The sequence below is a fragment of the Carcharodon carcharias genome, chromosome 12, assembly GCF_017639515.1.
Source record: "Carcharodon carcharias isolate sCarCar2 chromosome 12, sCarCar2.pri, whole genome shotgun sequence".
In the NCBI taxonomy this organism is placed as follows: domain Eukaryota; kingdom Metazoa; phylum Chordata; class Chondrichthyes; order Lamniformes; family Lamnidae; genus Carcharodon; species Carcharodon carcharias.
In genome coordinates, this window is record NC_054478.1 from 137,512,984 (window position 1) to 137,538,385 (window position 25,402).

The window sequence follows — 25,402 nt, forward strand, 5'->3', positions numbered from 1 at the left end:
TCCACAATAACCTTATCAATGCCTTCTGCAAATCTATGTACAATACATCCACCTGTTCCCCATTATCCTCAGCACATGTAACTCATTCAAAGAACGCTAATAAATTGGTTAAGCATGATTTCTCTTTCACAAAACCATGTTGACTGCCTGATTGCACTGAACTTTTCCAAGTGCCCTGTCATAATGTCTTTAAATAATAGCTTCTAACATTTTCCCTCTGACAGAAGTTATGCTAACTGGCCTGAGTTTCCTGCTTTCTGTCTCCCTCCCTTTTTGAATAAAGGAGTTACATTTGCTATTTTCCAATCTAATGGAACCTTCCTGAAATCTAGAGAATTTTGGAAAACTAAAACCAAGGCAACAGCTTTCTCACCAGCCACGTCTTTTAAGACCCTAGGATGAGGTGCATCAGAAACCAAAGATTTTTCAGCCTGCAGCTCCAACAATTTGCTAAGTACCGCTTACCTGGTGATTGCAATTTTCCTGAGTTCCTCTCTCCCTTCCAATTCCCAAGTTACAGCTATTTCTGGGCTATTTACAAAAGGTAAGTTCCTATTTCTTAACAATAGCATGAAACCACTTAAGGAGAAGCTAGGTACGTACACAAGGGAGAACAGAATAGAAGGATATCCTGATGGAGGTAGAAGAGGAGGGGTGGGTGGAAACTAGGTGGAGCAGAAATCTACATGGACCAATTCAGCCAACAGAACTGTGGAGTGAATAGAACTAAGACAAACATTTTTATTTTAGACCAACCTGTCGTGATGGGAAAAACACTATTTACTATCCAGGGTAAAATAAATGTGAGCTCTGAAGAAGGTCATTAGATTCGAAACGTTAACTCTGTTTCTCTCTCCCCAGATGCTGTCAGACCTGCTGAGTTTTCCCAGCATTCTCTGTTTTTATTTCAGATTTCCAGCATCCGTAGCATTTTGCTTTTTTAAATGTACTTCTTCAGCCTGTGCACATCAGTTCAGTGGAAACACGCACTCCCAGGCTCCAACTTCATCAACCCACTGGAGGCAGACATGAGACCAGCAAGTCCTGCAAAAAGAAACCCTCTCACGCTCCCACTTCACCAAATGACAGAACGAACATGCATCTGTTCTGCATGTGATTAAGAGCAACAATAATCACATGTAATCATTTGTGAATTCGCTGGTGTCTCAGCAGGATTGATGATTCAGTAAATCCCTTCCCACACTCAGAACAGGTGAATGGCCTCTCCCCAGTGTGAACTCGTCGGTGTCTCCGCAGATGGGATGACACACTGAATCCCTTCCCACACTCAGGGCAGGTGAACGGCCTCTCTCCAGTGTGAACTCGTTGGTGGCTCCGCAGATGGGATGACACACTGAATCCCTTCCCACACTCAGGGCAGATGAACGGCTTCTCCCCGGTGTGAACTCGCTGGTGTGTCAGTAAGGAAGACGAATCACTGAATCCTTTCCCACACTCAGAGCAGGTGAATGGCCGCTCCCTGGTGTGAACTCGCTTGTGTGTCAGCAGGTTGGATGACCGAGTGAATCCCTTCCCACACTCGGGGCAGGTGAACGGCCTCTCCCCGGTGTGAACTCGCTGGTGTAGCAGCAGGTGGGAAGAATCAATAAATCCCTTCCCACAGTCAGAGCAGGTGAAAGGTCTCTCCCCAGTGTGAACTCGCTGGTGTGCCAACAGGTTGGGTGATTGAGAGAATCCCTTCCCACACACAGGGCATTTGAATGGCTTCTCTCCGGTGTGAACTCGCTGGTGTGTCAGTAGGTTGGATGACCGAGTGAATCCCTTCCCACACTCGGGGCATGTGAATGGCCTCTCCCTGGTGTGAACTCGCTGGTGTGTCAGCAGATGGGATGAAACACTGAATCCCTTCCCACACTCAGAGCAGGTGAATGGGCTCTCCACAGCATGAACTTGTTGGTGTGTCTGCAGGGTGGATGATCTAGTGAATCCCTTCCCACACACGGAGCAGGTGAATGGCCTGTCCCCAGTGTGAACACGTCGATGAGTTTCCAACTCAGATGGGAACCGGAATCCCTTCCCACAATCCCCACAATTCCACGGTTTCCCCATGGTGCCAGTGTCCTCAGGTCTCTCCTCGTTCAACGATCATGGAGCCTTGTCCACACACACAACATGTATATGGTCTCTCCCAGCTGTGAATGGTGCAATGATATTTCAGGCTGTGTAACTGGTGAAAGCTCTTCCACAGTCAGTACACTGGAACACTCTCATTCAGGTGTGCATGTATCTCGGTGCTTTTTCAGTCAAACTGATGTTCAGAATTACACGAACCAGAAATAACCATATCTCCTTCTAGATACAAAGGCTGATAATATTCAATTCCCATGAATCAAACAGCTCTCTCAACTCTTGACGTGAATTTTTTTTTGAGATTTCTATGTCCAAATGCTCCTCTTCTAATATCCTGTAAAACAAGGTTATCACTGTCAGTACAGGATAGAAAGTCAGAACAGACAATTCTAATTTCTATGGAACATTCCTTGCTCTTTTGTTCTGCAAATGTTCTAAGTCATCGTTCCAAACACTCTCTCCATTCTCACTCTGCTGTACCTAATAGACACCTTCTTAATTCTCTGGAGTTGCCAACTGATGCTGACAAATCACTTCCACTCCAGGCACAGAAACCTGAAAACCTTCATGCAGGCTGCCAGCCATAAATATAGGACTAAAGGTGTGCACAGAGAGTCAGCATGGACTCAAATGGCTGAATGGACTCCTTCTGTGCCATAATGACTCTATGACTACAGATAAATAACCTAGCTGCAGTACTATATGACAAGACTAGAAATAATAATACATGAACTTTATTACAGAACCATAAATAATATATCTAATATAACAAGACACACATCTATGCCCAATATTACTATACTGTCCCCTTACATGTCTGCCATCCTCTGGGGAAAACCACTCCTTTATTTGTGAACATTAGGAAAGTGACCATCCTTTTAGTCAGGCAGTTATGAGGAGAGACTGGATAGACTGGGTTATTTTCCCTGAAGCAGAGGAGATTCAGGGGGGACATGATTGAGGTGTATACAATTGAGGGGCATAGATAGGGCTGACAGGAAGGAACTTTTCCCCTTAGTGGAGGGATCAATAACCAGGGGGCATAGATTTAAGGCAAGGAGCAGGATGTTTACAGGGGATGTGAGGAAGAATTTTTTCACACAGAGGGTGGGTGGGAAACTGGATCTCTGTCTGAAGGGTGGTAGAGGCAGAAACCCTCATAACATTTAAGAAATAATCGGATGTACGCTGGCGATGTCATGGCATACAAGGCTATGGACCTAGTGCTGGAAAAGGGGATTAGAACAGTTAGGTGCTTGTTTGACCGGCGCAGACTCGATGGGCCGAAGGGCCTTTTTCTGTGCTGTACACCTCTATAAACATACGTGTCCTGCAAGTCAACAATGTAAACCCAGAATTAGAAAAATGGGAGTGAAGGGGAAGTGTTTTACTCACAGATATTGGACAGAAGAGGAAGTTTTATTGTGTGTCAAGCTTAATCTTCATTCAGAAAGCGAGGAGCTGCAGCAGCTTCGCTGGGCGGTGATCAGCAGCTGAACAAGCTCATTTTCTGAATGTGGAAGTTCTGCAATGCGGAAACGTAGTAGAGCAAAACCCGCCATCTGATTGGTCGGAACACGAGTCCTTCCGGTATTCCAGTCCTTCCCATTGGTCAACATGTCACATGACGACACGAGGATGCGGAAACCTGGCCCACGTGGTGGGAAGGACTCTGGCCGACAGGCGCCCGACGCCGATGGATAAAGCTGATTAGCCAATCAGAGTGCACACTTTGTGACGTTGCAGCCTCTGCCCGCACATACGCAGCTCGCGTCCTCCGAAGCACATGCGCAGATTGCACATATTCTGCACATGCGCATCTTACGTTCGCATGCACACATCCGCAGCTCCTCCCTCTTATTCCGCATATGCGCATCACATGCCCTTTCCGCAAATGCGCAACATTACGTCACATTGCGCAATAGGTTGCCCACCTCTCACTCCGCACATGCATATTCCCGAGCAGCCCGCACAGGCGGCTGGTAAAGTGGTTTTATTCTCGCAAGGACTTGTGGGAGCTCTAGCCGCCATCACGCACCTGGGGCACAATCTTCAAACCACCAGGAGAGGGTGAAAAGTTAGAGGTGGTGGACACATTGCCCCTACCCTGACACAAAGTACATGTCGGTTTGGACGTATTTGTGATGCCCCCTTAGCAAAGCAATTTGTAGAATATGGAGCAAAGGTTTTGACACCTGGGTGACATATAGGAAGGGCAATAGATGTCTCCGAAACAGCATGAGAGTCAGAACCTTCAGGAGAAGCGAATTGGAGGAAAAGGAGGAGGATAGTGGAATGGATTAGGGTTACAATCAGTAAGGAGAAGGGAGCATGCAGGGAACAGAGATGTCTAGATTGAGAGGGAGAAGTATGGTGCATGACAAATAGAACTGTCCATTCTAAATTTCTATCCTTTACTTACAGTGAGGACTTTTGTCAACTCTTTTAGAGGTGATTAGAAGGGGAGTTGATGGCATAGTAGTAACATCACTGGACTAGTAATCCAGAGGCCCAGGCCAATGCTCTGAGGGTATGGGTTGAAATCCCATCATGGCAGCTGATTCTCTTTGTTTCTCTGTGTACCTCACTGTGTGTGTAAGTCTGTGTGCCTCTGCTGTAGTATAAATGTCTGTCACATAAAGGGTAAATGTTGGACTAAGTACAGTGCTGCCCACACCGTGATATAAAGGAACACATGACCTGGACTCAGGGGTCAGTGTAGTGTTCAACAGAGCTGTGTGTAGAAGCAAGCATGGAGACAGCTCCTAGCTTGGATTTTTACTGTAACTATGTATATAGTTTCTAGTAGTTAATAAATACTTACTGTTGAACTAGCTAAGATTATGAATACCTTAATAAGACGTACTGAGCTACACCCAATGCTTTACAACACGGTGGCAGTGAATGGAACAACTCAAAACCTCGCAGTGACTGTAAAAGAAAATTAAAATCCTAGAAAACTGAAGGAAAAATCAAAGAAGCATTCTGACCTGAAGAAAAGCTCAAAAAACAAAGGCGCAGAAGGAAATTGCAGGAGAAAAGCTCCAAAGAAAGGCTTGGAAGCTGAATGCAGAAATTAAATTCCTCACTGCAGCAGGATACTCCATTTAATCCTGTGGAGGTCCAGCTTCCAGAGACAGAAGATCCAGCAGGGGTGAGCAAAAATTTTAAATTCCTGGACAACACAAATCCTGAAAAATTGGTCAGAAAAGTATGTTGAAATCTCATTCCAAGAAAACCGATTCCAGAGCTGAAGGCTGAACACGTGGCTGCCGAGCTCACTCAGAACAAAGAAATAAGTAATAATAAATTAACAATTAATCCCAACTGAGTGAGCAGCTTTAAAAACCAAGCAAATGCCACAATTCGATGCTTGCAAGACCCAAGAGCATTGTGCTAAAACGAGAAAGATTCTAACCAGTCGATCCAGGAAGCCATTGTTGAAAAAATTTAAACATTAAGATCACAGACTCCATTACTGCGGGAGACCACCAAAACCAGCAAGCACAGGAAAATACTTTGTGAAGAAGCATACAGCAGCACCATCTTGAATTTTCAGTCTCATCTTAAAGCGGAACCTGCAATTTTAAAATTTAAACCATGGATCCAAAATCTACTCTTCCAGATTAATTTGAACTTATACAAGGCCAAGATCAATCGCAACATTGGGGACTTAGGAGAAAGGGATTCTTTAGATACATCATTGCTTCAGGTTTGGATAAAAAGACAGAAGCTGAATAAATTAAAACTCTGCTTTATTCAGTAGGTCCAATAGCCGATGACATAATAGCTAGACAAGGAATCGATGAATCATCTGCAAAATTGGATGACGCTTTAAAATCATTTGACGCTTATTTTAGCCTCAGAAGTCCTTGAAAGGGCTAAATTTAATAAACCTGTCCAGAAGCCAGGTGAACCTGTTGACTCCTTCATTAATGAGCTATACAGAATGACTGAATGGTGTGATTATGGTGATCTGAAATCTGAGCTAATCAGGAATATAATAGTTATAGGACTGGCAGATGACACACTCTCAGACAGGCTTCAAGTGAAGGAAGATCTAACCATTGAGAAGGCCATCCAGGCTATCTAAATTCTGTTTGCAGCACAGATCCATATTAAGGGGAGAAAGCAAACCATGATACAAAGTAAACCCCACTGTCCAGTTAATAAGAGTGCACAGAAATAGGGACACTTCAAGCCAAGGGAAGCAATATCCTAACTGACCAGTAGAGCGACCATGCCAGTGCTGTGTAGCAAAACAACCCTACAAGCATGATCAATGTCTAGCAATTTCAGCCCAAAGCTTTCAATGTAGCTGACACTTTGGGAAGCTGTGCAAAGACAAAACAGCAAAATGCACAGGAGATACCAAGAGGACTCATGAGTTCGAGACAGCACACCAAGAGGACACAAAAGCATGCTTTTTGGGTGAGGTCAAAGTTCCTAGATTTTCGTTCTAGACTGCTGTCATCTTGGTTAATGGCCATCTCAAACTTTATATTGGACACGGGAGCCAGTATTACAGTCCTATGAGACAAAGAACCATGACTGAGAGACCTCTGGCTATGGACAACAAACACACCACTCTTTGGGCCCGGAGGAATCTGACTTCCAGGCATGATTCTGGGACCACTAAGGTATGGTAGTAAACAAATCTTCAAGCTGATCTACGTCATTTGTAACCAGTCTTTTTCTCTCTTGAGCAGAGATGCCTGGGTAGCCCTGAATATCCTCAAAACATCAGAAGATGTCAAGACAACCATTATCATAAATTATACAAAACTGCAAGTTCCCAAGAGCTCCAGCAATAAGATTCTCTTGACTGGGACTTCAGCACTGAATTGTCTTCCCTTTTTGCAAAGCAGGTTTTTCCACTTTGGCTACAAGTGCCAGGAGCCCCTCATTGGTCAGACCAGCCAACCATTCCAATGGCTACCATGACACCTCAAGTAGATGACAGTCAAAAGAGGAACCAGCAACAAGAAGAGACTCAAATTCCAGCTCCGACGCCAGTTGTAGAGATAAATCCTGAGACCACAGAGCAGACACTGCAATCCCCAGCCAGCATGACAGGGCAACAAACGATGCTGGAACCAAGTAGCAGCCATTCATTGATAACAGCACACGACACAGCCAAACACAAAGGTGAGTTTACAAGCAAGTCACGCCCTCACAACAGGAAGAGCCATCTTTAATCCCAGCATGCGTCACAGCAAGCCACACAAAGGAAGAAGAGAAAAAAACACTATAGAGACAAGCCTAGAGTTCATCTGCCCCATAGAGCGGGATAAATCAACCACCATCTATCACTATAATTAGGGAGTTAACAAAGAGTGATTCAATGCCAAAGGATGGAAAAAGAGGATCAAAAGACACCCAAAAGCCAGAACAACCTCCAATCCAACAAAGTTTACCTGCAGCAACAGAGCCTACCACCGCTCTAACAGTAGTGAGGGCAAGGAGTGGAAGGATTATATGGCCTCCAGACCATGAATCTATGAAGTCAGAAACTTGAGGTGGGGCTATTGGGTTGGTAATGATGTAAATACAGGGGGTAAACCGGGATAACTTGTAAATACGTTGGATAAAGACTGGGGGAAAGCGTAGTATAAGCATTTGTCGCATAAAGGCTTAATGTGGGACTGAAAACAGAACACACACAGTGATGTAAGATGACACATGACCTCCACCTAGGGGTCAGTGTAGTGTTGGACACTGCTGCATGTTGCATCAAGCATGGAGGTAGTTTCTAGCTTGCACCTTTACTGTACCTACGTATATGGTTTCTAATAGTTCATAAATACTTACTGTTAAACAACCTAAGACTATCAATACCATACTAAGACCTACCAAACTAAGCCCAATACCGTTCAACATCTGTATCCTTCCTGTGTTTGTGTGTGCATCCCTTCCTTATGTCTGTCTGCCTGTGTAACTCTGTGTGCCTCCCTCTCCTTGTACCTATACCTGTGTGTGTGTGTGTGTGTGTGTGTGTTAATGTTGAATTGTGCTACAATAGGATACATACTTTAAACTGGTAATTGAGCACAAATTTTCTGAATTGGGGAAGGATTAGGGGATCATTGCAAGAGAATATAAACCAATACACTCTGGGTGTCTGGGAGGAACTGGGAGAGTCTGTGACTTTACTTCTCCAGTTTGTAAGAAACCTGTTTTAAGCTACAGGCTAGCTGCAGACTCATTCTTCCTCAGCATACAATTATTGGAATTACTATGGTAGCAGAGGATGAACATTAAGCTTTGGTGATTGGTTGCTGAATGAGAAGATTTTTGTCTCTATCCTCTGAGAGAAAAAGAAACATACTGCTGCTGGCAAACTCAGTTACAGAAAGGCAGAAGGATGGTGCAAAATCTCATGCTTTGACGATTCACTGATTTTTTTTCTGGGGGTGGAACAATATCAGTGACGGAACAATGAAGTCAGGATGTGGACATGGGTTACTTTGTTACCCTGAAAGAAGCAAGGTATGACTTTGGTTTTGTCATTATCTGCAAACAGTAAGATTAGGAGTGAAGTTTTTTTCAGAATTGCAAGTGGTTGACTTGGACTCCAAAGAGGGATGGACACTTCTATCACACTTTGGATAAGTTTTACAAAAAGGATGATTTATTAGAAGCATATGAAGCTTGGTCAACCTTTGATAGATTTAAGAAAACTAATGATCAGTCTATGGAGGAATATATTATGGACTTTGGAAAGTGTTGTAAGAGACTGAAAAGCTTTAACCTTGAAATCCAGGACTCTGTATTGGGATTTAAGTTCCGCAATTGTGCACACATTTCTCATGTCGACAGATTTTTGGTATTCACGGGGGTTCAATTCCATGGGAAAGACTCTCCTAGATCAAATGGCTAAATAATGTTTTGGGAAAACAGTCATTTCCAGTTGCTTTCCTATCAAATACAGACAACTCTGCAGTAAAGCAAAGGATGGAGGATTCCATGGTGGCTGAATTTCGAGATGGACAGAATATTAAATGCAGATTCCAGTACAAAGACAGGGTCTTTGATAGGCAGTCTGACTGTGGTTGCACTTTTAGCCAGTTTGAGAATTGAGACAAAAAGCGGATCTGGACAGTGACCGTAGGCACCTGAGAAAAAGCGGGGAATGGTTAATTTGTGTTATTGGTGTGATTCTGTGTCATTACGCAGTGAACTGACTGCAGCGAGAGAATCATGCTTTTGAAATAATGCATGAAACAGGTCATTCCGAGTCTTAAAATGATGATGGTGACCACCGTGAAGGAATTGTGCTGGTCACTGGGTGTTTGAATCCAGTGATGAACAAAGCACAGATGAAGCTAGACATGGTGAATGACAGAGCAATTGTGTTCTGGAAAACTATGGATCAACATTTTATTCGATCAGGCCATTACAGCCTGCCATTACAGGAGCCAGATATTTCTTGTCATAGAGTTCAAGCAGTCTTGTTAACTTCTGGGGTTAATAGTTTGGTCGACAAGAAGATGATTATTTGGAAGTTGCATAGACCAGTTGTACATCCTGCACCACAAAAACTGAAAGCTCTGCTGTGGGATGCTGGAGTGGTTGATAAAGAATATGACAGCCGTACTGAGCAAGTCACGGTTCTATATGACATTTGTGTTAAATATTGAAGGACATCACCACATCCCATTGTGAGTTTACCACTGACCAGGGAATTTAATGATGTAGTGGCAATGGAGTTAAAAGTATGGGACAAGGGTCAGAGTGTTGTTTTTTGCTACACGTTTTAGATATGGTCAACAGGTTTTGAGTGTCTATGGTAATAAATGGCAAGGACAGAAAAACCATTGTAGACAAGGTCATGGAGAAATGGATTGGCAATTGATTAGGACCACCAACAAAATTACTGATGGATAACAGAAGGGTATTTGCAAACGATAAATTTCAGGACGTGTGAAAATTTGAAAATCATAGTTATGCATACTGCGGCTGAGAGGCCGTTTGTCAATGATTTATGTGAGAGGAATCATGCAGTGAGGGACAACATAAGATACTGGCTGAACAAATGGATTGCAAATTGTAAACAGTGTTGGCATAGGCAATGCATGGAAAGAATTATTTACAAATGATTGGAGGAGGTACAGCCCATACCAGTTGGTGTATGGAAGGAATCTGAAGTTACCCTCAGTGCTGTCTGATGCTTCCCCTGCTCTAGACAGTACTACCATTAACTCTATTTTCTCTGCTCACTTGAATGCCTTACATGCAAGCTGGAAAGCTTCATCAAGGCTGAAGTTTCAGAAAGTATAGGAGAGCATTGCAACATCGTATAAGACCATCCGAGGTAGATTTTACTTCAGGTGATGTGGTTTATTATGAGAGAGAGGAAAAGGGAATGGAAAGGCCCAGGGAAAGTTACAGGGTGTGAGGGGAAAACTGTAATTATTCAACATGGGAATCAATCCTCACAGGTCATCAGAATGAAGTATGATTTGGCAGATATTGACAAGGTGATAAAAGATGACAAAGCACAATGTACAATCTCATACTCATATTTTGCAGGACAAAGCAAGAGGAACAAAATATCATAGATCAGGAGTTAGATATCAGTAGAAAATCTGATTGTAATGAACAAGAAATGGCTATTTTGTCCAGAAGAGGGCTGCCCAAAGTGGGTTCCCAGGTATCCTACTGTCCAGAAGGATTGATAACTGGAGGGATGCAACAACAGTGGGACGGGCAGTAAAATCGACTGGAAATTATAAGAATTGGCTGAAAGTCCAGGATGATGGAAAAGTAGTGAAAGCCATGGACTGGGAGTATGGAATACAAGAATGGAAAATATGGAAGCGTAGCTCGAGTTACAGTAAAGGGTCGGGTAAGGACATGTTCACATACAGTGGATAGGGCCTCAGACAAAGCATACAGGAGATCTAACAATAGCAGCCTGGAAGACTTCAACAGGCAAGTAGGGGTCACAGTCTGAATAGACAACTAAGTAGAATGGAGAATGCAGAACCACCATGACACAATAGTAGATGCAGAAGTCCTCAAGACAGAGAGGTTTTTGTAACAACCAACAAATTAGGAGATAAAACTATATGGGAGGCTAAACAGATGGAGTTGGGCAGTTGTAGGGTGTTTGGTGTGTATTCAAAGGCCCCAAATAGGAATCATCCAGCATTTTCACATAGGTGGGTCTGCACGATGATGGTCCTACCGGATGGAAACTGAAAGGTCAAGGCGAGGTTAGTGGTCTGGGCTTTCAAGACTGCTTAACAGATAAAGAGGTCACAGTGGACTTGCCCTCAGCAGGGAAGGTAATTTTGATTCTTTTGGCCCTTTTGGCGATGTTTTTGTGGGAATGTAAGTCAATAGATATGAAAACTGCATTTCTACAGGGGGATCACCTCCAGAGAAAAGTGTTTCTCAGACCTCAGAAGGAGGTGCCAGAGGTAGAAGGAAAACTTTGAAAGCAGAATAAGTGCATCAATGGTTTAAACGACGCTTCCAGGTGTGGTAGTTTCCCGTTCCATTGGTGTTGTTAAAGTTGGGTTTGAAGACAGATCCTGCCATGTTTTATTGGTACCATGTTGGGAAACTTGCGAGCATCTTTGTGATGCATGTTGATGACTTCCTATGGGATGGCAATAGTGAGCAGTGCCGTCCCTAGTGTACGCAAATTGGGGCGATCGCCCCGGGCCTTGTGCTTTCGGGATTCCGTGCTTCAACATTACGGTGTCAGATGTATTACAGCCTGTAGCCTATACCAACTGATTCGCTATCTCTCGCACCCTAAGCTCAAAATGAGTGTTTACCGGTGGATATAAGCGAATAAACGAAGCAGATAGCCCCTCTCCAAATCTCATAAAAGGGTAGAAGCGAAAGCAGATTAAAAGCATAAACCCCTGCCGATCAACGGGTGTCATCTCCTTTAATTCCACCAGATGTATTTCCCAACACAAACATGTCCCGCTTTATTTAATTCTTTGTCCGCTCACAGCCGCGATTCTGCTCAAGCCCACATCTCGCCAATCGAAGTTAATGAGTGAACTGATTGTTGTATTTAGCCCCTCAATATAATAACGTCTTTTTACTTCTTTGCGTTTGATGTTTGCACATGATACGCTGCAAAACCACCATTTTTCCTATTTCCATTCCTTAAGCGTCCCCACATAAAGCAAAACAAAAGTTACTGCTCTAATCGCTGTGCAGATAGCGCTCCTCACGACAGCCCCGAACTCTTCCCGGGAAGCCCGAGTGACAGGAGCACCCGTGAGGCGCGAGCTCTTCTGGGAGATGTAGTTCTAAACGAACAAGGAGAACTCCAAGTCCCGAGGTAGAGTGCGAGATTGCACTGTCTGGGTGGGGTGGGGATTAACTCGGCTCTTCGCGTTGATTGGTTAGTTCACTTACTCATTTGCATCATTTTTCAGCTGCACACGGAGAGCCGCCTGCTGCTAACGCCCGGGTCCGGGAGGGGGTGGGGGTAGGGTGGAATTTAAACCCTGCCCATCCGTTGTCCCGACGTCACATCCGCTTCGCACGCCTCGGAGTCATGGGGGCGGTGCGGGTACAGCCCCCTCTGTCGCCCTTGGAGACGGCAGCAGCGGCGGCAGCAGAACGGGTTTTATCCTAACTCTCATTCACCTGCAGTTGGGTAAGATGGTCACATCTTTATAGCGTCCGCCCTGCGGTGTTTAGTCACTCACTCGCTGTGTCTGTTTTAGGTACCAGACAATTGAAACCCTCCGCTCTTTATTTTACTTTTCCCAGTTCGTATTTGTAACTAACATTTGCTTCACGTTGGAAGATGGACAGTCATTTTTTTTTCAAAGGCGAATTATTTATTGCATCTGTTTGTAACTTTTTTTTAAAGTTGGACGTAGTTCATGTCCTCGCTCATAGAAACATAGGCAATAGGAGCAGGTGTAGGCCGTTCGGCCCTTCGAGCCCGCTCCGTCATTCAATATGATCATGGCTGATTCTCTATCCCAACACCCTACACCTGAGCTCTGCCCTTGACACCTTTCGAGTCCAGAAATCTGTCTGTCACCCCAACATTTAGGCCACTGAAATCTCCGTTCACATCGGTGGGACTGGGCGTGAGGGGCTGGAAAATTCCAGCCTTTTTCTCCAGTTGGGGTGTGTTGGTAAAAATGTTCTAACAAAATCCCATAGAGTTTATGGATTGCTCCTTATCAAAAGGGGAGCCAGTGATTATGTTCAGTGGAAGCAAGGTGTAGTTTTACGTGCGACACAGTTACCACAGTCTATCATGCAGCACGTGCTTGTAACCGAGTGCTCAGTAGCTGGGACGCTGCTGGTGCTCCTTTTCACACACGCTCAAGGGCTCAGCCGTCAGAGGAAACTTATCTCAGTGTTACAGGGGCCCAAACAGTGTGATTTGCCCTACATCCCACATTTCTCCCCCCCCCCCCCCCCACCCCCATTGGGACAGCCCTGCTAGTGAGTTTCAAAACAGAGTTATGCATGGTATTAGAACTGACTTTAAGATTGGGAGTCAGGCAAATGGGGCCTTTAAATATATTGGATTAGAAATAAAACAGCATGGATCTGAGGTTATGTTACACTAACAATCATATTTAGAAAGCGTTAGCCTTATCACAGTCAATTGGGCTAAGTCCTCATAAAAAAGATGCAGATGCTTCCAAAGATGAGACAGAAGTTGTGGAGTTTAATTGGGCCATTAAATTGGCTGGGTGCGCACACAGGTGAGGCTGGCTGCAAGCTTTAATGTTCTTGAATTGAGTATTACAATGAAACATCCCAAGGCCCAAGGTACCTTATGAGCAAACAAACCATTTAAAAATTGAAGATGGAGAAAAGTGTACTGTAGTTTCATATTTGAGTGACCTCAAGAATATAACATTGATTGTGTTCAGTGACTCCTCTCATGAAAACCCATCAACAAGGTTTGCAAGTGCAGCGGGTTTCATAATATTTCTTGCGGGTGAAAATGAGAAATGTTATCCCTTGGGCTTGGGAAACCAAGGAAATAAGGTGAGAGTAGAAAAGAGCACCCCACCTGCAGAGACTCTCGCACTGGAAGAGGTGGTTGACCTGACTTTTTTTTATCTAAAAGGTTAGGGGAAATAATGCATGGGGGAAATGATGAAGCAAATATCCCAATAAATGTTATACTGACAGTCAATCCCTTTGGGGTAATGTACACTCCGCAAAGAGTGAGAGTGAAAGAAGATGACAAATTGATATTGCAAGTCTAAAACAAATGGTGGAGCAAAAGGAAATATCTAAGCTCCAGTGGGTTGATTCAAGCCATCAGTTATCAGATTGTTTCACCAAAAGTTATACTTATAGTGAAAAATTATAGGGGGTGATAAAAGAGGGAAGACTGAGTGTGACTTTTTTTGAAAATGGGTGACTTATTTTTCTATCCTTTTTCTGAACAGGGAATGCGCTTGTGTTTTTCTTTTTTTAAAAAAAGGAAGGGAATCTGTTAATGTTGAAATTGTGCTGCCCGAAAATACATGCTTTAAGTTGGTAATTAAGTTTGGCTGTCCCCAATTGGGGAAGGATTAGGGAATCATTGCAAGGGTTTGAAAACCAGTTCACTCTGGTGCCTGGGAGGAACCAGGAGAGTTTGTGACTTTACTTTTCTATCTTGGAAATAAACCTGGTTTATGGTACAGACTAGCTTCTGACTCATTCCCCCTCAGCATACAATTACTGGAATTTACATGTGTATGTATGTGTCTGTGGCCCCCTCTGGGTATACATCTGTCTGTGCATATGTGTCCCTGTCTGTGTGTGTTCGTCTCCTAATGTGTCTTGTTTATGCCTGTGTCTTTGTGGGTGTCTCTGTCTTTGTGTCCATCTGCCCTGTTTTGTGAACATGGTTCCTAAGATTTCTCTTATGTCTATGCTCGCATCTTCCATCTCCATACACAGGTTCTCTTTTTGGTTCTTAAAACTCTTTCCTTAATTATTCTCTTGCTCGTTATGTATTTATTAAACACCTTTAGGTTTTCCTGGATTTTACTGGTAATATTTCTTCCTGCCCTCCTGGTGAAATGAGACAAAGAGAGAATTAGGACATTGGCCAAGAATGGATAAACAGTCTGCTAGCAAGATGGAAAAGGGATATAAAACCCCTTATGTTCAAAGTAGATTGTTGTGCACAATGTACCCTGGGTACCAAGACTTTAGCTGGAGTTCAGAGATGGTAATTTTTTTCTTTATCCTTTCATGGGATGTGGGCATCACTGACAAGGCCAACATTTGTTGCCTGTACCTAATTGCCCTTGAACTGAGTGGCTTACTCGGCCATTTCAGAGGGCAGTTAAGATTCAACCACATTGCTATGGGTCTGGAGTCACAGGTAGGACTATGTAAGGATGGTAGATTTCCTTCCCAGATGTCAGTCAATGATAGTTTAATGTTCGCTATTACTGAGACTAGCTTTTACTGTTTTATTAATTGAATTTAAATTCCACCAGCTGCTGTGGTGGGATTTGAACTCATGTCCCCAGAGCATTAGCTGGGGGACATTACCAATATGACACTGTCTCCCCTGCACAGCAGTGGGATAGCTCAATCCGTTTAGCAAATTCAGCTGAGACGGTCCTGGAATTGAGTCACTGTACAGCTTCAATTGGTTCTTACAGATAAGTGAGGAGCTTAATTGGCCTGATAATTTTTTTTTTCAGTTATGTTCCTACAACTATAACTTCATGCTGCTATTCAAACTGGGTGGAGAGGGCAGTTTTATCTCAGGTCACATCAGTCCAATCCCTTCAGCTTGTAAGTAACCGTCACTGGGTAGATCAATGGATGTTTTAAATCAAGACACTTTATTTTAAATCTTTACTAATCCAGTGCAAAAATGCTGCAACAGTCCTTCCTGTTAATACTGATACTGAACACAAACACCACACCCCTTATGCTGCCTTTGTTGTCTTTATTCCTATTGGTTCTATACATAATGTCTGAGGCCAGTTTTACCAACGCAAACCAACAGATACAAACACTGCGGATACCCAATTTGGGATCCCCATAAAGGCCATTTTCACAAGAACACAATGGGGAATTGCCCTGCCCCTGTCTTGCTGCAAACAAGGAAAAGTATTTGTTCATTAATGATCGGTTGGTCTCAGCTCAACGAACTGAGCTAGCTCCTGGGTCACGAGGAAGTGAGTTTGTTATGTTTTCACCATAATGTTGCTATACCAATGCAAGTCATCATTTTAAAAAAACAACAGTTAATTAAAGGCAGTGGCGAAATGACCGAGTAGAAGGTGCTTTCTAAAACTTGTACAAGTTATCATGACCACGGATCCTATCCCTGAATTATTTAGGAATATTGAACTTTTAAATAAGATGTCCTTTTTCTAAAAAAGGATGTACAAGCAAAGCTGGTTGCGAATGTAAAATAACCACTTGCTGGAAAATTCCAATGTGGATTACACTTGGTCAACTAGTCCAGAGAATGGAATGATGCACCTAAAAAGGTGCCAAGAGACACTTCAATGGAAAAGATGCAATGCAAAAACTCAACTGTAATCTCCTGTGATTGTGGAGATAATGGAGGCTGATTACCATCCCAGCAGAAACCATCTTCTGTGAGTTATAGCCCAGATTGTGGACAGGATCTGAGTTGAAAGAAAGCAGTTTCTGGGCAAAAGACCTGCTTGGTTTTTCCCTTCCAGGAATACACAAGAAAAGGGGTTTAAAAAGCCAACTGCGACCCTGGTCTCTGTGTGCTAGTAAGGTGTTCTAGTTCTACTGTGCTAGTGTGTACTGTGAAGGGCACAACTGAAGAAGACCAACTAGGCATCCCTGCACTTGCAGGTATAAAAGTCTTCTCTCTCTGATTGCCGGTAGCAAGTCAGCAAAGCCAGTCGAAGAGGAAACAGGACAACGTCTTTCAACTAATCTGTAGAACCAAGAATCTCCAAACCCACTGCTCAACTGCCAAATTCAGCTCTATCAGAATTACCCAACTAATGGCTGCAACATTTCACCATCTGCTCATCACAGACAACCCAAAGACTGATTTGTATATCTTTTTTAACTTTTATTTTTAGACTCATTTCTAACCTGTGTATCTGTATGTTCATTTTATTAATTTTTTTTCACGTTTTAGTAACTAATAAACGTACTCTTTCTTTGACTCAAGCTTGTTTAAATTGGCCCCTTTTAAAACAAATACATTTGGACTGGGAAAACGTATCACAATGGAAGGGATCCCTTTTTAATTGACCTTGTTGTAACCAACTGAGGAAGTTGAATAAGAAAAGGGAGTCGGTTCACCCTTCCTCACCTGGGAGCATAACAGTTTAGGGTATCTCATCCGGGATCATAAACTGGGGGACCTCGTCTGGGGACTGGTCATAACAGGTTTAAAGAATCAAAACCATCAGTCATGCATCTGATCTGATACCTCTTTCTATCCATTTGTTTAATAAAATCTCTACACTACACAAATAGACAATGTCTAGATCATTGGTGCTTAGCTATGGATGGGATTAAATCTTAGCCTTACATACAAAAGATGGCCTTACATACATGCCACTTCTATACAGGACAGTGACCAAATTTTGCAAGACTAATTTAGCTCCAGCTGTCAGCTCTGTTAAGTGAAGCAGTTTTTGATCAGGAATAGAAAGAACGTGATCATTGAGCTACCTGAGGAGAGACAGACCTTCATGCTCTGGAAACAGCTGCTTTAAATAAACCTCAAATCTGCCCAATGTACCATACTTGTGTTTGTGACCCACATCTGTGACTGTTCCCATTCCTTTTACATTCTTCCCAAGATAGTTCCATTTTAAAACCTTATGTAAAGTGCAGACAGAAGAACAATACGTTGGGGAAATGGAGGCTAATACATTTTAGGCTGTGCAGTACTGATTGAGACAAGTGTGGCTGTATAAAAAAAAATCACCATTAAGTATTGTGCTGACTTAACATGAAACAGACCCAATGATTTCAAAGTTCTGTTAGGCTAAGGAAGTTGGCTCAGTGTTAAACACTGTTAAAACAGTGTTAAACTCCTTGTTGAGGATATCCGTGCAGTTTGAAAATGTCAAGTGCTGATCCCACGCTCACCCACAAAATATTCACATGAAACCCCCCAACACGCTGACCAGACAGAGAATGGGGAGTTTTACTGAGGGTTCTGTTTGTTGTTTTTTCTTAATGCCCGTGGGTTGTACTGTCTGTGTGTCTGTCTTCTAAGGGTCTCCAGATGCTTTCTGTCCAGCCCAGTGAAGACATGTAAATAAACTTGAGTTAAACACAGCCTCGTGTCCACCTCCATTTTAAATCTGGAGAAGGATTTCTCCCTTTCCTATGAGACAGATGAGGGAGACAGGGCTGGCTCCAATGCTCCCTTCACATTTTTGTTGTTGTACACAATCATTTTTCTCCAGTGTGCAGACCCTATAAAATTGGATTAATATATCTGGTTTCCTGGCATTCTCTCTCTTTGGGATCTTAATGTGCTGTCACTCCTGATTTCTCCTGTATTTAATTTGTATCTGTTGCAGGAGAGAGATCTCTTTCTCCTCTCTTTCTGTCTCGCGCACGCGCTCTCTCTCTCTCTCCTTTCTGTGTGTCTCTTTCTCTTTCTCTCTGGCTCTGGCTCTCCCTGTCTCTCTCTCTCTCTGCCTCTGTCTCTCGAGATTGGCAAAGGAACCAACAGCAGCATTGAGACAGAGGTCGGGATTTTCTGTCCCAGACACCAGCCGGCATCATCGCAGACGGGACTGGAAAAAGTGGAGAGCGGTTGACTTTTAACAGCCCTCCAAATTTTCCTGTTCAGCCCGTGATAATGCCCACTGGTGTCAGGGCCGTAAAATCCCACCCAGAAAGCGGTTTTTGATCAGGAATAGAATGAACATGATCATTGAGCTACCTGAGGAGAGACAGACCTTCATGCTCTGGAAACAGCTGCTTTAAATAAACCTCAAATCTGCCCAATGTACCATACTTGTGTTTGTGACCCACATCTGTGACTGTTCCCATTCCTTTTACGTTCTTCCCAAGGTTGTTCCATTTTAAAACCTTTATGTATCGTGACACAGGAGGCCACTCGTCCTATCGAGTTCATGCTGGTTTTTTCAAGCAATCTAGTCAGTCCCAATTCCCCACTCTATCCCTGCAGCTCTGTGAGGAAAATCTTTCACGCAGCAAGTGGTTAGGATCTGGAATGCACTGCCCGAGTGTGTGGTGGAGGCAGCTTGTGTGCGCGAATGTATTTATTTGTGCGTGTAGTAAAGAGAGAGATTCTCTCTTGTGATTAAAGTGATACAACACCATCCTCTGCTGGCAGATCACAGCTACTACACAAGAGGGGAAATCAACAGAATAAAAGCAAAAAACTGCGGATGCTAGAAATCCAAAACAGAAACAAAAATACCTGGAAAAACTCAGCAGATCTGGCAGCATCTGTGGGATGGAGCACAGTTAACGTTTCAAGTCCGAATGACCCTTCAACATTAGTTCTGTTGACCAGGGGAGCCAGCATTCCAGACAGATCCGGAGACTCTCCGAGCTGCAAACTGCCCTGTGAAGAGGCTTCCCTCGAGGAGTGATGGCAGAGCCTTAATATTAGAGCTGTAAGGTTCTGGGGTTTGGGCCCACAGATACCTAAATGGCAGTCAACTAGTTGGAAGTAATTTTAAGATTTTTAATTAAGTTTAATAAGAAATAAGTTTATATATGATACAGTAACTAATTAGACGGAAAACGTATACGACCCTGACAGTGGTTTACTGGTCCCAGAGGGCAGACAGACAGTTGGCACAAAGTGTGTTGATCTCATCACCCACCTCCTCCATCTTAACAGCACTGCAACCTCACCACAACACCTCACCAGTATCTCACCACGACACCTCACCAGTATCTCACTGGGACCTCAGCAGGACATGGACCCTGTCCTTCAGCACTTGTTAATATATTCTTTTTCTGGGGGCTGGTAGCTTACCCAATGTCAATCATCTATTCAAACAATCCTGACCAATCGACACAGACAGGTACCCAAACTGTCAGGGTGCTTACCACCAACCCCCCCACCCCAGTTCACCATCCTGCTTGAGACCAGCTTTTTAGCTTACACCCTGGTCCTTTCTAAACACTCGCATACATAAGGGAGTGCACAAGACATCATCCCACCTACTTAGAATGTCAACATGGCAGCCTGAACTAAGACTGTTTACAGGTCAAAGTGTTTAGAAATGCTCTTTCCAGAGAGAGAATCAATGCTGTTTAGCTAATCTCATACTAGACAGAAAATAGTTGTTTATTCAAGACCCCAAGTTCTTACAGAGCAGCTGTTCAGGGGTGATGTCAGGAAGCAATTCTTTGCACAACAATGTTCAACCATATATTGCCCCCTGCTGAAGATGAACAATCTCCCCAGCTGCTCCTATCCAATGTCTTGTGTATCTCATCTGTGTTAAAACTACCCTCTACCAATGATTCATTGTGAAATACAGATTTGGCATCCTACTTAAGGGAATGGGGAGAGTTTTGTTGCAATAGGGCTGGGAGACACCATCACTCGGTGTCTATAGGCCTCACTCGGGTTTGCTTGCGAGTAAGCAGAAAGCAGTCCACTTAATTTCCAACACAGTTTCACTGGAAGCCACTCCCATAGCCTGCAGAAAACTGAAAGAAACAAAAATGTAATGAGTGGAATGCCCACTGTCGTCAATCTACATAGAAATGTCTGGTAAAACGCACTCTGCTCCCTTGTGTAATAAAGACGGGAGCAGGCCGGCATGTTAACAATGCACATCCTCATTGAAGCACAAATGGGCCAGCAGCTTCAGGGGAGGAGGAGATTCACTGGGAATTGCAAATTTCCAAAATTTTCAGTGTGATTTACATTGTCTCAGTTAACAGAGAAAAGAGAGGGGAGTGTTTCAGTCAACCCCTCACCTACCACCACACCACTTGCCCCAAGTTACAATTGAGCCTTTCCTTGATCAGGTATTTGATTAGCTCTCATTTCGGTCAATAATTACTGCCCTGGAAACACATCCTGAGATATGAGCTTGGCTTTTTCTCTGAATTCCACCTGTATCTTTTTTCCAGCTTTTGGGAGGGTAAACAGTAAAATGTGATGATCGTTAGGTCCACCTCATAAACTATTAGGCTAAAATTACTGTCAAAGACCATTGTCACCCCACACCTCTCTGTAATTATGACTCACACCCACCCAAGCCCATTCGGTGTTTATGTTCAGCTTGTCTTCCAGTGAAGCCTTTGGCAATAGCAAAGAGATCAAATAAATCCCCATTGTCATTAACACTCTTACTTTTGCTCCATTCTTTCAACTGAGGCTTTAGCAGATTTCGGATCCTCTTTCTGAAACGTTTGGTAGTAAGATAAAGACTCAAAGAAGCCTTTGATCCACGAGATTGATGCATGTTGCTCGAATGGAATATTATCAACTCTGGGGGAAAAAAACAGAGATCCTTTTCAAATATAAAAACACAAAATGCTGGAAACACTCAGCATGTCAGGCAGCATCTGTGAAGAGAGATAAAGAGTTAATGTTTGTTTGTCAGAACTGGAGGAAGTTGAAGTTTGTATCAACTTTACCATCTCTCAAGGTAAAAACCCACAATTCTATTCCTTTCTTTCCCCATTTTTTCAACCTCAACCATTGCCTTTAATGTCCTGTGAATCCGTCCCCTAAACCCCACTGTTTCTTCAAAACTTAACTGGACCAGTCATATAAATACTGGGCAGGTCAGAGGCTGGGAGTTATCAGGAGAGTAACTCATCTCCTGACTCCCCAAAGCCAGTCCACCATCTGCAAGGCCCAAGTCAGGAGTGTTGATGTTGATACAGAAACATTAAGAAACCGAAGGTCCATGATGTAAAAAGCCAACTCAAGGATCTGCTTATGAACAGAATTTCTCTTTTCGAAACTCTGCCACGGCTATGTAACCCATATTCTCACTGTATATACTCACAAGTGTACATTCTGACTGCCCACGGCTATGTAACCCATATTCTCACTGTATATACTCACAAGTGTACATTCTGACTGCCCACGGCTATGTAACCCATATTCTCACTGTATATGCTCACAAGTGTACATTCTGACTGCCCACGGCTATGTAACCTGTGTTCTCACTGTATATGCTCACAAGTGTACATTCTGACTGCCCACGGCTATGTAACCTGTGTTCTCACAGAATGCACACACAAGTATATACAGTGAGAACATGGATTACATAGCCGTGGGCAGACAGAATGCACACACAAGAAGTATATACAGACTGCCCATGGCTAAGTAACCCGTGTCCTCACTGTAAATACTCACACGTACATTCTGACTGCCCACAGCTACATAACCCGTGTTTTCACTGTATATACTCATGTGTGCATTCTGACTGCCCACTCTGGACCACATTTATTCTTTCAATCTCTCCCTCTCTCTTCCTCCCAGGCTGCTTTGGGACCCTCCCCTCCTCTTCCTGTCCTCCCAGCAGAACCTCTTCTCGTTTCTCCTGTCTTGGGGGCTTTTCTCAACCCAAACCATTGCTCTCCCGCTGCGCTTCCAAGTTTCAAATCCCCTTGGCTAACCCTCAGCTTCCCTCTCCTGGCAATCCCGGACCTTCTGTTTGCCGGGATTTTGATTAAGACGCTACCTTTAAATGATGGAGCTGCAACAAGTGATCCATCCTCCCCCCTCGATGACCTTCCCACCCAGCAGGGAGGGGGTTAATCTTACCAGTCTTCTTCCCATTCTCTTTACTCCACTCCGACTATCCTGCTGGATTCTGTCAGTGGATCATTCACAACCCCCGCTCTCTATTTCCCTTCAGAACAGCTGCTCACTTATACATGAGGCTCCGAGACAAAGCATTTTGAAATCCACTTGCTGGGGGCTGGGAAAACAATGGAGGTTGGCGAGGGCAGGAGCAATGGGAACACGAGGCTTAGTGCAGGATAGGATGTATGTGACAGATTTTTAGTTTAATTGGAGTTTATGAAGGGCAGATATCAGAAGGTCAGCCATAGTAATGACATAAAACCAGGTGCAAGTGTGAGTTGTGAGGAGAATGCAAAGACACTTCAAGGGGACTTGGAGAGGCTAAGGGATGGCAAAAATTCGGAAACATATGAGGTTATCCACTTTGGTAGAAACAGGAGTATTTCTTAAAAGGTGAGAGGCTGGAAAGTGTTGAACTGCAAAGGGACTTGGGTATCCTTGTTCATGAGTCACTGAAAACTAGTAGGCAGGTACAGCAAGCAATGAAGAAGGTAAATGGTCTGCTGGCCTTTATTACAAGTGGATTTGAGTACAGGAGTAAAGATGTCTAACTGCAGTTATACAGGGCCTTGGTGGGACTGCATCTGGAATGTTGTGTGCAGTTTTGGTTTCCTTACCTAAGGAAAGATATACTTTCCATAGAGGGAGTGTAAAAAAGGGTCACTAAACTAATTCCTGGGGTGGAGGGGTTGTCCTCTGAGGAAAGGTTAAATAAACTGGGCCTGTATTCTCTGAAGTTTAGAAGAATGAGAGATGATCTCATTGAAGCGTAAAAAATGCTTACAGAGCTCGACAGAGTAGATGCAGGAAGGATGTTCCTCCTGGGTGGGACTGTAGAACCAGGGGACACAGTCTCAGGGTAAGGGGCAGGTCATTTAGGACTGAGATAAGGAGGAATTTCTTCACTCAGAGGCAAATCTTTGGAATTCTCTGCCCCAAAGAGCTGTGGAGGCTCAGTCGTTGAGTATGTTCAAGACTCAGATTGATAAACTTCTACATATTAAAAACATCAAAGGATACGGGGGCAAAATGGTATTGAAGTAGAAGATCAGCCATGATATCATTGAATAGTGGAACAGGCTCAAAGGGCTGAATGGTCCACTTCTGCTCCTGTTTCTTATGTTCTTATGACCTCATTGATCTTGATTGCTTTGACCTCCTGGCTTTGACTGAAATTTTGGTTCTTCCCATTTACTGAAGCCCCTCTGCCTGACTATAGCACCCCACTCTCTCACCTCCCCCAGCCAGACTGCCACAGTGACAGTGTGGCCTTTATCACTAGATTTCACCTCAGTCTGTCCCCGAACTCCTCTGACACCCACTCCTCAATTGAACAGCTCTGAACTCGCCTATAAAATCTTCACTGCTCACCCCAGTGAGCCCGATCCAGATGTTTCCCTGAGATCTCCCCACCTTCTGTACTGAGCGACTCCTCATTCTTGGGGGTTCAGTCTTCCTTTCGTCATTGGCCCCGTGACACTCCTCCTGAGATATTGGCTATAACTAATACTTTAACTGCAATGTGCTCGGCAAGAAACAATGGAGATGACGGACAGGGAAAAGACCCTTTATTTATGCAGCTTGTCCTGCACCATTCTTATTCCCTTGTGTGTCACATATAGATACGATCTTGGAATCGACTGGAAGAGGTGAAAAAGCATCTAAAAGTCTAGGCTCATCAGGATAGGAAATATTTGGAAAACTCCGAATATTTTAATCAATTGAGACTAGGCCAGGAGATTGATTAGATTGTACAAAAGCTGTCTATTGTATGAGGCGATCGCCATTAACACATCCAGCTCGAGCCTATGTCCTATCCCTGGGCCACCCACAGGAGAATGTTGTATCAGGGGAAAGGATTCTTTTTCTGAAAAATATATTTTATTCATAAAATTTGTAAAAATGCATTACAAAATGTTCCGACTTGGAAACTACGGAGAGTGCAATAAAACTCACCTTGTCTCCATACAGCATGCTGCACCCTGAGGTGCCTCAATATAATTGTGAAATATTTATCAGGAGAAGAAAATCTGCCTCTGAAGCATGTGCTAAATTAAGTGATGTCACCCCCAGTGTATGTGGACAGACACAACATGAGAGACAACTCACAGATATCTCGGTGTACTCACTGGGAACACTGAGCCAACCCAAAGAGTGTTGCAGATTGATAATCTAAGCAGATTGTGAGGTTTATCTGAGGTGTTTAATATAAACAAAAACAAACTATTTCCTCTGGCGGGCGTGTCCTCAACAGGGGGCAGAACAATAACATTAACGCTGTCATTAAGGGGTGATAATCAGCAAGCACCTCTTCACAAGTTTATTGAGGCTTAGTTCAAAGATTGCCTGCTGTATTATCTGGTCTCACCTCTCTTTGTCAGGGAACATGATAGCATCAAATACTTCTTTATATTCATTCCGAGCAATCTGACTTTTCTCACTCTCGTAGGGTGCGAGGGTTTTGAACATCTGGGAGCAAGAAATATAAGAGAAAACTGGTCATTATAATGATTATCAAATTAATAACATGAATATGGGCTACAAGGAGTGCATCCCAGACTGTAT

At 43.5% G+C, this 25,402-nt stretch overlaps 2 protein-coding genes across 3 annotated transcripts in view; both read right to left on the reverse strand.

Annotated features, from left to right (window-relative positions):
* Positions 1–239: 239 nt before the first annotated feature.
* The window catches only part of LOC121284575 (zinc finger protein 850-like), an 85,966-nt gene continuing 60,803 nt past the window's right edge, over positions 240–25,402 (reverse strand). Inside the window, exon 4 of the mRNA XM_041200042.1 lies at positions 240–2,013. Coding sequence (XP_041055976.1) covers positions 1,144–2,013 — 870 coding nt within the window. The 3' untranslated portion in view covers positions 240–1,143. The remainder of the gene's footprint in view (positions 2,014–25,402) is intronic.
* LOC121284578 (putative methyltransferase DDB_G0268948) overlaps positions 19,722–25,402 on the reverse strand; it is a 30,473-nt gene continuing 24,792 nt past the window's right edge. For both annotated transcript variants that reach the window (XM_041200049.1, XM_041200047.1), the window contains 3 exons: positions 25,206–25,306; positions 21,368–21,505; positions 19,722–20,715 (listed from right to left, as the gene is read on the reverse strand). In XM_041200049.1, coding sequence (XP_041055983.1) covers positions 20,558–20,715; positions 21,368–21,505; positions 25,206–25,306 — 397 coding nt within the window. In that variant the 3' untranslated portion in view covers positions 19,722–20,557. The remainder of the gene's footprint in view (positions 20,716–21,367; positions 21,506–25,205; positions 25,307–25,402) is intronic.